This window comes from Rhinolophus hipposideros, assembly GCF_964194185.1.
Source record: "Rhinolophus hipposideros genome assembly, chromosome: 9".
NCBI classification, from domain to species: Eukaryota; Metazoa; Chordata; class Mammalia; order Chiroptera; family Rhinolophidae; genus Rhinolophus; species Rhinolophus hipposideros.
The window spans coordinates 75,691,262-75,708,377 of record NC_138055.1 but is presented as its reverse complement, the minus strand read 5'-3'; the positions used below and the strand labels follow the sequence as shown (position 1 = coordinate 75,708,377).

At 36.9% G+C, this 17,116-nt stretch overlaps 1 protein-coding gene across 10 annotated transcripts in view; it reads left to right on the top strand.

The window, feature by feature from the left end:
* The first annotated feature begins 628 nt into the window (after window positions 1–628).
* Window positions 629–17,116, top strand: part of PPFIA2 (PTPRF interacting protein alpha 2) — a 463,335-nt gene continuing 446,847 nt past the window's right edge. For 7 of the 10 annotated variants that reach the window (XM_081060601.1, XM_081060609.1, XM_081060605.1 and 4 more), the window contains exon 1: window positions 5,809–6,059. In XM_081060601.1, the coding sequence (XP_080916727.1) occupies window positions 5,811–6,059 (249 nt within the window). In that variant the 5' untranslated portion in view covers window positions 5,809–5,810. Of the gene's footprint in view, window positions 755–1,465; window positions 1,573–5,808; window positions 6,060–17,116 lie in introns of those variants that run through there. The other 3 variants (XM_081060606.1, XM_081060596.1, XM_081060602.1) reach the window with 2 other exon arrangements.

Here is a 17,116-nt window from a genome sequence, read left to right as displayed (position 1 = left end):
GGAAAGGTCTGTATGAATGGATAGCAGCGGAAGAAGGAGCAGAGAATAGGTACAGGCATGTGCAGGTATAGGGGAACGGGAACGCGATGGAAGCCAGACTCCTCAAAGCTAAAATTCGCTAGGGCAGGGAGTACTTGACAAACAATCCTCATCGCCAAAGCAATGAATGGAGGAGAGCTGGAGAAGTAATGAAAAGTGACAGATGCCGCCACACCCTAGATTGACTCAGGTTTTTACAACCATGACTACCATGCCCTACTCCTGGGAGAAGGAAGCCGCGTAAAGAAATGACAAGCACGGAAGGCCAGGAAGCCAGAAGGTGCCCAAGCCCATTCACCTCCCCGGCAGCGCTGGCCTACACACTTTCCTGTAACGGACGTCGTGGGGGGGGGGGCAAGCCCCGGAGAGGAACAGCATCCCCTCTTCCCACAGCTGCCCATCCCCAGCCCTTGCCCGGGCCTGGGGCACTGGGACCAGCGCGAGCCCCCGCAGCCCGGCGGCGGCTCTGGGTAGCCGTGTGTATCCGCGAGCGCGTGTGCGTGAGGAGGAGAGCAAGGACGTGATTACTTCAGAATTTATTTAAGGGCCGGTGGAAACCACTGCAGCAGCTTCCAGGGGAAGCCCTTGTTCCAGAGGAACAGGAGGTGGCGGCTGCCAAGGAGAAGGAGGGGGGAGAGACCCGGGAGGAGAAGCGGCGGCCCCGGCACGAGGCGAGGGAGGAGAGATGCTGTAGCTCCGCTCCGGTTCCCGGCAGGTGGGTGCTGCCGGCCGACTGAAGCCCGCGCCGCGGCTTGCGGGGGCTGGGAGGAGAGACTGTGTGTGTGTGCGTTGGGGTGGGGAGAGGGAGCTGAGTGCTTGCGTTTCGGGAATAGAAGTGCCTATTTTAAGTGAAATGAGACACCCCGGCGCGGAGATAGGCTGGGTGCCAGGAGGGGACCAGTCCTGCTTCAAGCTTCCCTTTAGCCTCCCAACTCCCGGCGCTAGCCATACACTCCGGAGGGGCTCCGGGTGGGGGGCCAGAGGGAGAACTCCCCTTGCAGACGTGCCTCACGCCTTTTCCCAAAGCTGACGTTTGCAGAGATACCCTCCGGGTGGCCTGGGCGCGTAACCGGAGCAGAGCCGCTAGGTTAAGTTTGCACAGTCAAACCCAGCCCCCGGGTTCCCGGCTCCCGGCCCCCAGGCTCCAGCTGCACGCGGGGAGCTGCGTCTGCTCCGGCAAAGGGGCCGCTGCTGCTTTAAGAACCGCCTCCCCCTCTCCTCCCTTTGACAATGGTCTGAACCGAGCTCTGCTTCCCAAAGCAAAATTTGTAATATGCCATTTTTCCGATGGACGCTTCTCCTTTTGGCTGCTGACGGAGCCGCGGGGAAGATGCCGAGATGCTGCCGCTGCCCCGAGCCCGAGCTCGTTCCGGGAGGGCGCCGGGGCACGCCAGGCTCTAAGCTGCCTTTCTCCTCCCGTTGCTAGGGAAATGGTCCAGGAGTGCCCGGCGTGAACCTCTCCTCTCTTCAAGCAGGAGACTGCGGTTGTCATTGATCAATTGAAGCAGCAGGACCCGAAATTACAGGCATTAGGTACAGAAACTGTATTTGAGTTACAAGGTTTCCCTTCCACTTTATTTTTTTACTTCCCGCCCCCCCCCCGCCCCCGGCCCCACCCCGCCCCCAGGGAAGATGAGATGCAAATTCCTCGTTGCCAATTACTGTTCCGTACCTTTTGCTTTCTACCCGCCTCCTATCCCTCCTCCTATTTCTCTACCTCCTCCCAACTTGGCTCTCTCCTCTTGGGCAGAATGAAGGATTTTTAGTGTGGAAATGATGAAGTCAACTTCTCCAGGGTGGGGGGTGTGGCTGAAAGATAACTGTCCAGCCATGTGGGGTTAGCTGGCTCTTCAGCCATCTGTAAATGCAATGGGGTAAAGGAAGTGTAAAATGCTTCCATTAGAGGTGATAATAATAGTTCCTGAGGACAGGGGATTTCAAAGAGTTAAATAGGAGGAGGAATATTCATGTAATGTAATCAGACAATGGCTAGGATCTCTCTCACCTAATTACTTTTCTGTGTGTTAACTGAGATGGAGCTGGACTCGTTCTTAAGACTAAATCTTTGCAGAAGGAACTAACTACCAAGAATAATTGCATTTTTGCCTGCACTAGGGTCTAAATCCTAGTGATCTGCCTGTATGAAGGGATTACATCTGAATAGATACTACTTAAAGGACATAATTCTAAGAAACATATTGGATCCTGAAAGCCTATGGGTAATGTCTCCAGTTCAAAACTTTTTTTTTTTTTTAATTTGAAAGATTTAGAAGACAGTCAAGGTTATGTGCTAAAAAAAGGGAGTTGGTTTTCCTTGTATAAAATTCTTTAAGCTAAATTTAAACAATGGGATAATTAAACCAATGAGGTTTATTCTTAGTTTTTCCTGTCACAGCAAAATAATCTCTAGTAGGTCTTGAAATCTTCATTTCTTTCATGAACAAGGCATCCTCATCTAGTAAAGGCTAACGTAATTCATGTCCCCCATTGACTTTGGCGAGAAAGAGATAAGGCAAATATCAAAGCAAACTGTTAGTCTGTCCTTCCTGGTTTTTTCAGAAATTATGTGATACAATGCAGTTTTAATATTTAAAATGATTACAAAAGTTAAAAGTGGTATATGAAGATTAAATGCACTGGATGTTGAATGACCATAGCCTTCTGGACTGTCCAGGTTGCCTCAGATGTCATCCATTCTGTAAGAGGGTGTTTAACTCTTATACTGAATATAGATGTTTTAATTGGTTTTAACACCTAAAATGTGCATTAAAGAAATAGGTTATAATATATTTTAAGGAATATATAAGTGCTTTGTAATTTATATTAGACGGAATTTGAGTTCTACTGTAAGAAACTAAGGTAATTTCATGAAAGTGGTCTTCCTGTTTGCAGAAACATTTTTGTCCTCTAGTTCTGTTGAGAAGATGTTAGATTTACTTATTTGGGTTGACTGTTGATGAAGAAAAGCAGCATATATTCATCTTATTTCCTAAGTAAGTTTTGCATAGTTTGATGTTTTTAAATTGGGTTTGGAGAGTTCACAGTACTCACTGGAATTAAACCTTTAGGTATAGAAGCAGAGTGAATCATAAAGGTAAAATATTCTTTCTGCAAAGGTGAATGTTGGTCACTTTATGATAGAAATAAATACTTGAATATGTAATAGCTCTGTATCATTTTACTGTGTGATCTCACTCAGGTATCCTATCAGTCTTACAACAGGCTTGGTTTTTTGTTTGTTTGTTTTGCTTTTCTGCTTTTTTTTTTTTTTTTTTTTTTTTTTTAGCATGGATTATTATCCCTACTTTACAAAAGAGAATAGTGAAGTTTTGACAGGTGAAGTGACTTGCTCTGGTTCACATGCTACAAAAGTGAAATCGAATGAAGTTCTTTAGAGTGTAGATTTAATAGACTTTCTAAGTGCCTAAGCTGCTTCTCATCCTAGCATCTTTGGACTGGCTAAGCCAAAGACCAGCTTTGATAGTGATCTAAGAGCCATAGTGACGATAAGCTTTTGTTAGAGTTAGGTTAGTATATTCAAGAGAAAATTATAGCCGAGGTAATCACTGCAGTTACATTTTTCCTAGGAATTTAAAGTTGTTATAAGTAATCCTGAGTGAAGACAGGCTAATGGCTTCCTTTCAAGAAGGATATGAGTGAAAATACAGATTTATGAATGTTTAAGTAACCCTAAAATTTAAACCTTACAAGTGTTTTGGCACAAATTATCACTTTGCTGCCATTTTCTCTTTCAGTTATTTTGTTGTAACCTTAAATATCAAAAAGAAACATACTAGCTCCTGGTAATGATTTCTCAGAATGACACAGCTGTTCAGAGTGTGTATTTCATGCATAGCATGTGAATTGTTTTAAATATTCAAATGTATTGGAACATTTATTTTGTTTTCCAATTCCTTTCCAATTAAGGTAAAGAAAATTTGTAGCTGTTGGAAAAGAATCTCTTTCTTCCATCTCTGTGATAGTGTTTGAATAAAATTCAAATTGAGTAAAATATAAAATATTATATTTTCATCATATTTAACAATAGTCATCGTGTGTGTGCACACACATGTACATAAATATACCCTATGTATCTATTCTGTTATTTATTTTAGGGTAAATAGGAAATTGAATAAGTCAAATTCTTACCTTCAGGTAGCCCAGTGTTTTGAGTGATAATAATTCAAAGCATTATCTTTAATTATTCTAAAATCACCTCCTTAATTTTTTTTAATTTATTGGGGTGACAATTGTTAATGAAATTACATAAGCCTTAATTTTTTTACATAGGATATCAGTCACAAAATACTTTTCCCTTATCTTTCTAAAAGTTTCTCCTAGTTTTCAGTGGGTCCTGACCAAATCATTCACAGATAATTGAATTTTTCTCCTCAATAACTCAATTTATAAGAAGAATCACATAAAAAGTAATTAACTATTGAGCTGTTAAGTCTTGACATTTTATTTGAAAATATCACCAGAACTATATTCCCCAAGGACAGGAATCTGTAGGCAGAAAAATGAATTGACCTTGCATGAGACAACCAAAGAATGCTTTAGGATCAACAGCCAAACCAGCTTTTCTCCACATCAGCCTTCTGCAAAACCAAGTCCTCTAATTAATAGCTCCTGGCCTCAGGACAGCAACTGAATTAAGATGGGTTTGATTCTTTTGGAAATATTAGAGGGTATAAAAGAAAATGAGATATTTTCTGATTTTTAAAATGTCAACTATAGATCAGTGTTACATCCTAATGTTTGTGTTGTCGATTTTAAATCAAATTAATAAATGCTTTAGAAACTATTCTGAGCACTTCATTTATTTCATAACTGGGAGCCTCTGATTAGCAGCTGAGATGTGAAGTTACTACATTATCTAATGTAATTTATGGCATCTGTTTTGTGGAACATTTGAAAGAGTGTTAGTTTGTGTTGTTTGAATGGAAACCAGACAATGCAGCTCACAGGAAACAAAGGACTATTAAGTATAATTAGTAGTGTATTCACCTAAACATATTTATGCACCTCTGTCTGTTTCATAAAGCTTATATATAATTCAGTCACTTTACTCTGTATAGACTACTGTAGGAATTCAGAGAGCATATAACAATAATAAAATGAGAATTGTAAAGTCAAGAAGCTTTAAACTAGTTGGTATGGAAAAAATCTGTTGATAAAGTAAAAATGTAAAAGCTGATTATTACATAAAAAAATACTCAGTCATTGGTGGACTTTCTAAAAAAAGTGAACATTTATTCATTCATTCAATTATTTAAGTCATTCAAAAATCATTTACTATCCACCCATTAGTAGGTGCCAGACTTAATGTGCTTGCTGTTAACAATATAACAAGTAAGGGTAAGATGGAGGTGTTATGAGGGATTTGTAAACTTACAGGGGAAGAAAGATGATCAGTAAATAAATAAAATAATAATAACAGCTCATTAATATAAATTGAATTAGGTGGGATAAATCATGAAAACAAAACAAAACTAAACTTTGAGCAATAGGTGAAAACAAGCTGTATTTTGTAGGAGATATGTGGATTGTCATGATCAGAGAAAGCATGTAGGTTGAAGGAAGTCAATGAATCATTCATTTTTCATTGAGGCCAAAATATTTAGCTTGGTTGAAGTTGGGGCGGTTGGGCAGGAGACAAATAGACAATTAGGCTAATGAGCTGCAAAGCATTTGGTGAGTTGAGGGCTAGGTGGCATTATTGGAAACCATTTCTTTACTGAGACTTCCCTCCCCTTTACTTTCTTCAAGCAATGATGTGTGAAGTGATGCCCACGATTAATGAGGACACCCCAATGAGCCAAAGGGGGTCCCAAAGCAGTGGCTCGGACTCGGACTCTCATTTTGAGCAGCTGATGGTTAATATGCTAGATGAAAGGGATCGTCTTCTAGACACCCTCCGGGAGACCCAGGAAAGTCTTTCACTTGCTCAGCAAAGACTACAGGATGTCATCTATGACAGAGATTCGCTCCAGAGACAGCTCAATTCAGCCCTGCCACAGGTATGCTTCCTGGTAGCATTTACCCTTTTATTGCAATTGAAAATGTGATAAGACTTAAATAAGCTTTGCTTTATTCCCATTTTTATAAGTACTTTTCCCTTTAAAATATATGATATGCATGTTTGGGTGACAAAAATTTAAGAATAGAAAATTAATTCACACGAAAACTTGCCTCAAACAAAATAATGGTACATCGGTGATGGGAAGTATGAAGCATGAGGGTCTATCTGGTCTTTTCTTTGAAAATTTTATCTGTATGTTTTGATGGGGGTAGAAAATCACCTGTTGATCAGCTTTTAATCACCAGAATATGGGGATAGTTAAGTTTCTCTTTCTTGCTTTTTAAACACAATTATGATATTTGGAAATAGCTACTTGTCTTTTTTAATTATGTGTTCTGTCTCCGGAAATGATAGCTGTTTGGAAGTCTGTTACCTAATTTTGTTTTTGTTTGTCTTTTTTTAAAAATGCCTAACACCTGCTTAAAAATTCTTGAGTTATTAATGTATTATCCTCTTCCCTCAAAAAAACATTTCACCAGTTTCTTTTTCAAATAAAATATTTTGGAAATTGGAGAAAAGGCAAAAGTTCAGCCCTATTTCACAAACTTAAAATTGTTACATTAGGGTTTTTTTTAGTATTTTTTTGGTCAAACATCTTACTTTATAGAAAAGAATATAGCATTTTAATGACTTCCTAACTTACTTATACACAAAGTTTATAATGAGATTCAATTGTCTTATTTAATAATAGCATGATTGTGTTTATTTTAGGTCTGAGAAAAGCATAGAATATGAAAGAGATTTTTAATAATCACCCCAAAGCACTGTGTTTTTTCTTGTAAATACAAGTTTGATTGGCCCCCTGCGTTAAGGACAGTATAGCAATAGATGAAGAGTTGACCTCTCTCTATGAAATTATGTCTTACAATGATCTAATCAAAGTTTTTAAAATTCTAAACCCAGCTGTATTAGAATTAATTTGCACTGTGATGTTGAGATATTGACCACTTTCAGAATGTGAAGGTCAATATCTTTTGTCACATCCCCATTAGGTAATCCCATAACCCTATATGGGTAAATCCTGTCCCAGTCTTTTTCATTTTCAGGTAGTTTGTCTTATTGTGAGATGCAATGATGTTTCCAGTAACTCTTACCTGTTGGTACATTGGTTTGTTTAATTACACAGAATGAGTTGATTCATTTCAAAGACAACTACCAAATTTCTTCACCAAGAATTACACATTTTCAAGCTAGACATTTCAGGCTTTGCAATTGCTCTGCACAAGGTGATTTCTAGAAAGAACCATCACGCCTTACTCTTTCTATGATTTTTGAGTTGGTCAATGCTGTTGTTAAAGTGTGGTCTCTGAACCAAGACAAGGAACACTATTCCTTGTCTTCTGTGACAAGCATAGAATGAGACAATCACTTCTCTTTCTGGATAGAGTGTTTCATTAAAGAAGCCTCGGATTATATTATATTTGGGGGCAAGTTCAACATACGTTCAGTATGTCCTGTGACAGTAGTCAAATGAAGTTTATAACTGAGTTGCATAAATGCTCATGTGTTCCCATTTTCCCTACTCTTCCTGTAAGTTGACTCTTTGGTCCTAAGTGTAATAATATGCATGTATCCCTCCTACATTTATCTTCCTATATTTTATTAAAGCCTGATGCTGTCAGTTTGGATCTTAACCCTATCAAAGTGATTCTAAAAATAATTTGGGTTTTTTAAATTTTTTATGCGTTTGTATGAAAGTGAGTGGTTATCTCATAAGGAATGTTATAAAAATAACGTACTAGAACAAGGTATTTGGTGGGGGGGAGGAAAAGACTAGAGATGTTTTCAGACATAATGATGTTATCATACATAATAATATTGTATAGATAAACCTCTTCTTCAAGATAGAAGGACAAAAAAATTTAATTCTAGAAATTCTGTTGTATTAAATATCTAGATTATAATGCCACCAGAAATTTTGAGTTTTGAAATTTATACACTGGGGCACCATCTCTTACCCAAACTCCTTGGGGCTAGTAGTTTTAGAGTTCAAAATTTTCCCCATTTTTTTATATGTATATAATGCATATTGTAGAACACTCCTCCAGACGAATTTTGGGCAGCACCCCATACTTAACATTTCATATCTGAAGAGAATTCTTATGAATATTCCTATTACATGGAAAAAAAAAGACTATAAATGTCTCATGTTAGTGCAGATCTGGTTTTGCCACCAATTAAGTTTGCAATACAGAAATACAATATTAGTTTATAGAGTGTATAGGTTTTGAAATTATATATTAAGTTTGCAATACAGAAATACAATATTAGTTTATAGAGTGTATAGGTTTTGAAATTATATATTAGGGATTATGAACCTGTACATTTAGATGGATGTAGTTTCGATCTATTTTACAAATACTTTGACACATTTTTTCAATATTGGTATGTATTTTACTATTACACATGTTGAACACTCCTAGTAATGCACAGGTCCTTATGACAGTGATTTTCCAGTCATTTTTTTAAAGCAAATTTTTAACAACCTAATGTGTACTTTAATGGCTATAGGTTTTCTGTATTTAATAGAGGAATATTTTCCTTTAATTGGTATCTTTGACTATTTTTGAATATTTTGTAAGCAATGTACCTTCACTGTTTGGTGGCATTGCATTTGACATTGAGGTTGAAGGAGAAAATGACTGCCATAAATGTGATTTTTGAAGCAGAACTAAGGGATATAAAATTGAAAACTACTAAAATAACATAAAATGAAAATTATTTTAACAAACCTGGGAGAGAATTCAAAGCAGAGTCAAATTATATGACATACTGTGTTTTAAGTAAACTATCCAGTACTTTTACGTTTGATGATTTAGTACTTTGCTTTAGTCACTTTCTCGCCTATCAGTCCTTTACGGACAAATGTAGCAATGATTTTAACAACCCTAACCATAGAAAATGTGTGTAGCCATAGTGTTTTGTTTTTCATTATGTGATTGGGTGTCAATATGTATAAAGAGTACTGATACTTCCACATTATTCCATATCAGGCCTATTGTTTCCAAGCTAGCTACATACTCAATTTTCTACCTTAGTAATGCACAGATTCATTTAAATGTTCCACAGAACTTCAGATCCAACGTGCCCCAAACTCAGCCTCCCACTCCTCAACCAAATCTGCTGGAATCCCTCACCCAGATGCCTGAGAGTCCTCATAGATGGTGCTTTCTCCCTCATCTCAGAATTCGGTCAACTTCAGGCCATACTGTTTTTAATCTCTTACATCATCCTCAAATTTCTCTATTCTATGCTGTTTTTCTGCACCTCGCCTTGAACTTCTTCATTGTTTTATCTCCTAACATTCCCAACTTTGCAAATGTGTCACATTGTATGCTGGAATAATATTGCATGGCTTGCAGTGTCCCCACAAACTTCATGCTATTCTAGTCTCTTTTTTTTTTCATGCATATTTCATCTCTTTGCCCATAACGCTCCTCCTCAATATCTTTTTCTGGCTTACTTCTCATCCTAACCAAGACTTTTTCTCTTCCATTAATCCTCTCTGAACCCCTCCCCCCAAATCCATTTTTTCTGTGTTCCTTACTCTTACTATTTACCGTATTATTACTAAATTATCTGATTATGAGCCTGTGTACCAATCTAGACTAAAAGCTCCCTGAGAACAGTAGCATACGTTAATCATCCACAACCCTCTCAACCCTAGTGTACCAGTAGTAAGTGCTTCTAAAGTAAAAACAGAACTAAATACATATGTGTTTTGGTGTAGGAAGAGCAGTAAACTTGAAATAATTTGTATTGTGACTCTACTACATATCATCAACTTCAGTCAGGATTTTGGATTTCCATACTACAAAATTGGTTAATACTAATACCTCACAGGGTGGTTTGTGATGATTGGACAAAATAATATAAGTAAAAATTAATTAATAGAGCATTAAATGTGAAAGTGCTTGTATTTATTTCATTTATGCAGAATCCCAAAAGATAAACTAATCTATATATGTATGTCAGTGAGCGTTTAGTACAATTTACTAGAATATTGATAAAATTAACAGTCTTTACATTTTGAAAATGGCAAATATCTGTCAATTATTAATATGCTTATTCAGAATATTTAAAGAAAAGTTAAGGGCAGTGAACTTTCCATTGCTAAAAGTCATTATATATGAAAGTTTAAAATTTATTTTTAGCACCTTATTTACCATATATTGAGGGTCTTCTGTGTATTACTCGTGTTAAATGGTTACATATGTTTGTAAATGGGATAGGAAAAAAGGAATATAATTTGTCTCCTAGAGAACTTAAGGAACAGAGTTGCTTAGGGGGAAATATATATATGTATATATATAAATATATATGAATGGATGCCAATTAATATAGTACCAGAAGATTATAGAAGTATTGAAAATACTTGAGCTATAATATTGATATATTATTAACTGCAGAAAGTTTCATGTGGGAAGTGATATTAGAGAGGTATTTTTAAGAAAAAGGTTGGAAATAACTACTCAAGCATACTTTATGTGTGGCAGTAGAGTTATACATAGGACCCTGCTTAAGGAGATTTGGGGGACAGAAGTTCAGCCTATACTGTGCTTTCTTGGTTAGGCTTGGGGGGATCCCAATTTGTACCAAGGAGACAGATGGGCTAGCAGCATCGCTGTTTTCTTTTCCTTTTTTTTCCTTAGACTATAGGAATTAAATAAGGAGAATAACAGATTTGTTTATTGAAGGGTTTTATTGAAAGGTTGTAGTGGCAGTGGAGGAGTGTGGCCTATTTATATATTTGGTGACATCTAAGGACAAGAGTTTGTATACAGGATAATCAGTAGAATTTTGGGTGAACTGTTGACAGATTAAGATAATAAGGAAGGGCTATTATTCTGCTGTTTGATTTAGGATAGAGTATGTAATATTCATGTATCAGCTATGTATTGCCAAAATAACACTATGTAACCAACAACACAAAACTTCAGTGTCATGCAAAAATGTGGCTTTATGAAACAGTTGATCTTTTCTTGGATTGGATGATTATAGCTGGGCTCACTTATGCCATTGGTTAGCTAAAGGTTGGCTCAGTTAGTTATGTGTTAATTGGCCGTTGTCTGATATAGATGGCCTTAGCTGGACCAGCTGGGGCCACTCAGCAAGTGTTTCATATTGCAATAGGCCTGATTATTCATGGTCATGGCAGAGGAATAAGAACAAAGCAGAAACAAGCAAGTGCTCTTTAAGCTTCTGCTTGAGTCTTTTTGGTACTATCACTTGGCCAAGCCCGAAAACAGAGTGGAAAGCAACACAAAATTACATGGCAAATTTTTACCGGGAGGCATAAAGCCTGGGGCCATCAGTGTAATCCTACCACAAATGTAAGCTGAAAACATTTGGGTCATCATTATGTCAATGAAAGTTTATCATGATAATTTAATAGTTCTCCTGAAGCGTGGGAATTTGAAATATGATTGTGAACCTTGAATCTAATAAAGACAATAGAAATGGAAAGACTATTGAGGAGAAAGAAGGAACAAGGATTGGTAATAAACTGAATGGCCAAGGCTTTGGACATGAATCAGAAGATCTGAATTTGGATGGGATTTCTTCTACTCACTAGCTGAGGAACTACTGCTAAATAACTTGACTTCTCTGAAATTCTATTTCCTTATTGGAAGGAGAGATGGTATTTTCCCTCAGCAATGACTGAAAAGAGATATGTGTATATATGCTTCGGAATCCTTTGAACATTATCAAATGTCAGGAGGTATCTTTCATAAATTGGGATGTGCTAGTCTATACTCTGAAGAGGTATTAAATTAAAAGAGGCTACCTAAGGAGAGGAGGAATATGTTTAGATTTTGACATTTTAAAATGCAAAATATTTAAGTGAAATATAAAGAGAGTGACAGAAGTCACTTTTATTTTGAAGGCAATCGACCTAGGTATCTTTTTGGCTTGCTACTTATTAGCTCTATAACCTTGGTCAAAGTAGTTAATTCAAATGACGATAGAACCTTCCTGATAGGATCATTATGAGAAATAAATGAGCTGGAACATGTCAAATGATCAATTCAATGCCTCATAGATAGTACATGCTCAATAAATGTTTAATGCAACTATGGATGCTGTGATAATTACCATAGATATCATCATTATTATCCTTAGCCAACCTTAACTGCACAATTTTACTGGGTAGTAATGAACACTAGCCCACATTAAAAACACTAACATCCTTGCTCTCCACAATCTTTATTAAATTTTGGAAGTCCTTTTGTTTATTTATTTACTTTTAGTTCTAAACGATACTCTTGCTAAATAATTTTCTCAAATCCTCCACTTCCTCAGTGGTTCCTTTTACATATCCCTTGGTTACTAAGTCAAACAAGATCCCTTCCTATTGTTATGAGAAGATGATATCTGGAGTGATCTCTCTTCTTTTCAGTGAAACCTAATGCCACCGTATGAAGCATTTTAGCCATTTCTTCTGTCAGAGAAAAATGCTGCATTTTTTGCTACTTCTTATTCTAGTCATTCTATTTTCTTAATGTGTTTTTCTTTCTACCAGTTAGCTATTTTTCCCCCTGGCCCAATGAAATGCTATTCACCCATAGCCTTTATTTTTCATTTTTTGTATCTCTTTATTTATATCTCTTTTCTTTTTTAACGCTCATACTCAGGCTTCTATCATCACCGTTCTCCTAAAAATACACTTCTATGTGCTGTCAATGGATGCATATTTGCAAATATATTAATCCTCTTTCATTCTTCATGCCCCTTGCATCTTTGTGCCAAGCAATGTTATTTCATCTTGAAATTCCCATGTTCTTAATTCTCCATAACCATTCCTTTTCTAGTATACATTCAATATTCATTCTTTTCTCACATCTCACATACCACTATACACTTGTTTACACCCATAATCGCCTTTATTTACTTGTTCTCCAATTTTAAGTATTGCCTGTCCTATTTAGGACTAATACTTTCCTCTAAATTCTTGATCGCTCATCCTGTCTCCTCCTTCAATTATTATTATTATTTTGCTCTCTCTCTCTCTCTCTCTCTCTCTTTCTCTCTCTCTCTCTCACACACACACACACACACGCACACAACTGTTTTTTTGGTAACATATTAAAATCTATTATTTAAAAGTAAAATGATGACAAGTACAATAACAACAACAACAATGAAAAAACCACAAACCAAACACTGATAGGGTAGGGTGGTGGAGGGAGGATGGAAAGGGTAAAGAGGGTCAAATATATGGTGATGGAGGGAGACTAGACTTTGTGTAATGAACACATAATACAATCTGCAGATCACGTATTGAAGAATTGTACACTGGAACTTATGTAATCTTATTAACAAATGTCATCTTAATATATTTAATTGAAATAACTGTCTCTGCCTAGCAACAATCTAATTTTTATTTTCCTGTAAACTTGTTTCCCAACTTCTCTGTTCTCACTGTCTCAGTTTCTTCATCTTCTATTCACTTTTTGAGCAACTGCTTGTAACAGGCTGCTCAAAATGGAGTCACCAATAACCAATTGATAAATGCAGTTGGTTTGGTTCATTTTATTAAAATTCACTACAAAATTCAACACTGTGTTTACTCCCTTCTCCACAAAACACCTACTCTCTTAACTTTTATGACACCAAACTATCTTGTTTTTAAAATCTTTGTGACTTTTTCCTCCAATTTTTAAAAATGTGGGTAACTCCACCTATAGCCACACTTTAAATGTTAAATAATAAAGATAAGACGAATAATAGCAATAGCTAGCATTTCTGAACACTCCCACTCTGCCAGACAATGTTTTATTTAAGTATCCACATATTGAAGTGGGAGTCTTCGTTTCTATTTGAGGGGAATCTAAATAAGTGAGGGGCAAGACTTTACTTGCAGGAGGTGCTAAGATGCAATTCAACTAGTAAGTCCAGCATTAGCTCAAACACCATTTTAAGGTGCTACAAAGTTTGCCGTGGCAAAGCTAGAAGAGAGAAGGAGTTATTTTGGAGAGTTGCTGCTTTGCTGTGTATAATGTACTACTCCATGTATGAGGGGTGGGGTGGTTCCTGTTCAGGTTATGTAAGTGAGAAGGGCTTCAGGGATCATATTCCGAGAGCTTGATGTGTTTCCTCCAGATGCTGAAGTCTAAACCACAGGTGTGGCTGGAGAGTCCCTCTATCTATGACAGATTCAAGAGTCGTATATCAGGCAAGCTGTAGTTCCTACACTGTCAAGACAAAAGTTGGTAATTTTTTGAAAAGCAAATTGGACCCTCAAAAGGGGAGTTTGCGTAGGGTTATCTTTGGGTAAACCCACAGAGTGAGTTACCTGTTAGAAGCTCAGGTTCCTAAATGGTGAACAATAAGCAACAAACTGGGAGGTTGATATCAGAAAAGAGACAGAGAGAAAGGCAAGTAAAACTGGGGATTCTACAGAGGGGTTCTTTGAGAAAGCTACAAACATACTCCAGGAGAAGGGTTATTGATTTTATGTTTGCCATTCAGAAAGCCCTGACTATGGATGACAACTGGGTTGGTCACATACCACTGTGATCATTCTCCCCAATTTCTCTTTATTGGACCCTGACTCTGAAAGGATCAGAAACTGCTGTTGTGAATGGAGGATGTCAGAATAAAGGGAGACCATCATGCCCTCATCCTCCAGTGCAGACTTCAAAGCTTGAAACAAGCCTGAACTGAGTGCAAAAGGGGAAGCTTTAGGTTGGATAGGAGCTCAGGGCTTTGTATATTATGCAGTCCTATATTGAACTAGAACTATGAAATCATTAGACTTTTTAATTCCAAAACAAAAGGGCACACAGTTCGTTTTCTAAGCATGAGCAGAAAAGCTAAGATAACTGCCTGAAATTTCACTTGAAGTTCATTTCATTATCATTTCCTCTGAGGTAATCAGAGGAGATCTAATACTATTAGTTCTGAACCTAGATCATTCATTAAATTCATTAGGTGTAGCATCTCAGTTAATCCTCAAAACATTCCAATAAGGTTGTTATTATTATTATTCCCATTTTACAGGTGATAAAACCAAGGCACAGAGAGGTTAAATAACTTGTTCCACACCACACTCTTGGTAAGTGGTACTCACCAGGATTCCGTTCATGGCTTACTTTTGTTTTACCTTAGCCATCTCCTTCATCTCATTATGTTCATCTAGATTTAAAGAACTACTAAACTTCTCTGGAAACTGTCTTAAAGAGACACGGACCATTGAAAACATTTCTCATGACTACTCCTAAGTTCTAATAAGGCAAACAAAATTATTATTAATGAAATGTGAAATGATTATTAGATTTAGTATAATTATACTGAGCATAATTATTCAAGGATCTCAAATTCTCATAATTATGATACCATGAATTTGTCTTTTTATGTACTGAGCATACTTTATAGCCCATTGGGTCCTTTTAATAAGCAAGAATAGTATGGGTTCCATGGAAAGAGAATTTAACTAGAAATTATAATACTTGGATTTCATTTTCAACTTCTCCAAAGCCTTTGACAATGGGTTTGACAATGTTTACTTACACATAACTGAGGCAATTCTAGTTTTCTCTAATATGTTGTATACTTTTGCTAATTTCAAAGGATTATAAAGGGTATATACCTTAGCTTTATTAATTTAATCATAGCCATTTAATAAAAAGCTACTATTTATTCAACAAATATTTTGGGGCCTACTCTGTGTCAGGTTCTGTGCTTACAGTATAATGTTGCTGATATCTATGCTATATTTTATTTTAAGACCTTGGGCAAATATGACTCCTAAGAACACACTGTGGCAATAAGAAAGTGAGGCTTATAATACACTGAGTATCACAATTACTTGTAAATTCTTTGAAACTGACTGTTATTTCTAGTTATTTCCTTGCCTTTAATCCGCTACTGTGATTAACTGCCCATGTTCCTAGAAAGGGCCGGCTACCTCTCTTAATGTTCTTGATCTCATTCCCTTTTGTTATTCCAGGACATAACTTCCCCCTCCTTAATTCTACATCATCAATGTTTCCATCTCTAATGGATTGTAATCAACAGAATTAAATATTCTTATATTTCTCCCATTTAAAAAAATCTATTAATGACCCTGCTGTACCAAGCCACCACCCCACTTATCTTTCCCTGTACAGCAAAAGTTGTGTGTTTCTTTTAATTGCATATACTTGATTTTTCTAATTTATATTCCCCCATTTTTTCTTGAATTCATTCAAGTCAGGCATTCATCCCATCAACTTCATCGAAACTGCTCTTGTGAACATTATGCAAAATCTCTGTATTGCTAAATGCAATGATCAACTCTCTGTCTTCATTCCTGTTTATCAATACACACAGTGGAATTCTCCTTCTTTCTTGAAATATTTTCATTTGGCTTCAGCATATCTCAGTTGCCTGGTTAGCTTCCTACTTCATAGGTCATTCCTTAGTCTTTTTTATTAGTTACTCCTCATCCTCCTGACTTGATTAATACTTGATTACTGCAGGGCTTAGTGACTCTACCTTTTCTCTTTCCATCTCTACTGACACCATTGTTGATCTCTTCTGTCTCCTGGCTTTAAATATCATGTAAATGTTAATGATGCTGGAATGTACATCTCAAATCCAGACATTTTCCCTGACCTTCTGATTAATATCGTCAAATGCAGAAATTAAATATGTCCAAAACTGAGTTCATGACCTTCATTTAATCATCTTGATCTCAATACCAATGCCAATCTACAATTGGCTTAGGCTAAAAACTTCATGTCTTATTTCTCACTGACACCATGCCTGATCACCCTATTTAAAATTGTTATAGTCCTTCCTTAATACTCTCAATCCTTCTTCTCTGCTTTCAATCCATAGCACTTATAGCCATTCAACTCAGTGTATATTGTATTTCTTTGTCTTGTTTATGAGATCTTTCTCCCTCCACTAGATTCTGTTCTGTGAAGCCAGCAGATTCTTTCCTAATGGTTCACAGCTGTATTTTCTAACTACAATAGTATCTGGCACTTGGTTGTTGTTCAAAAATAC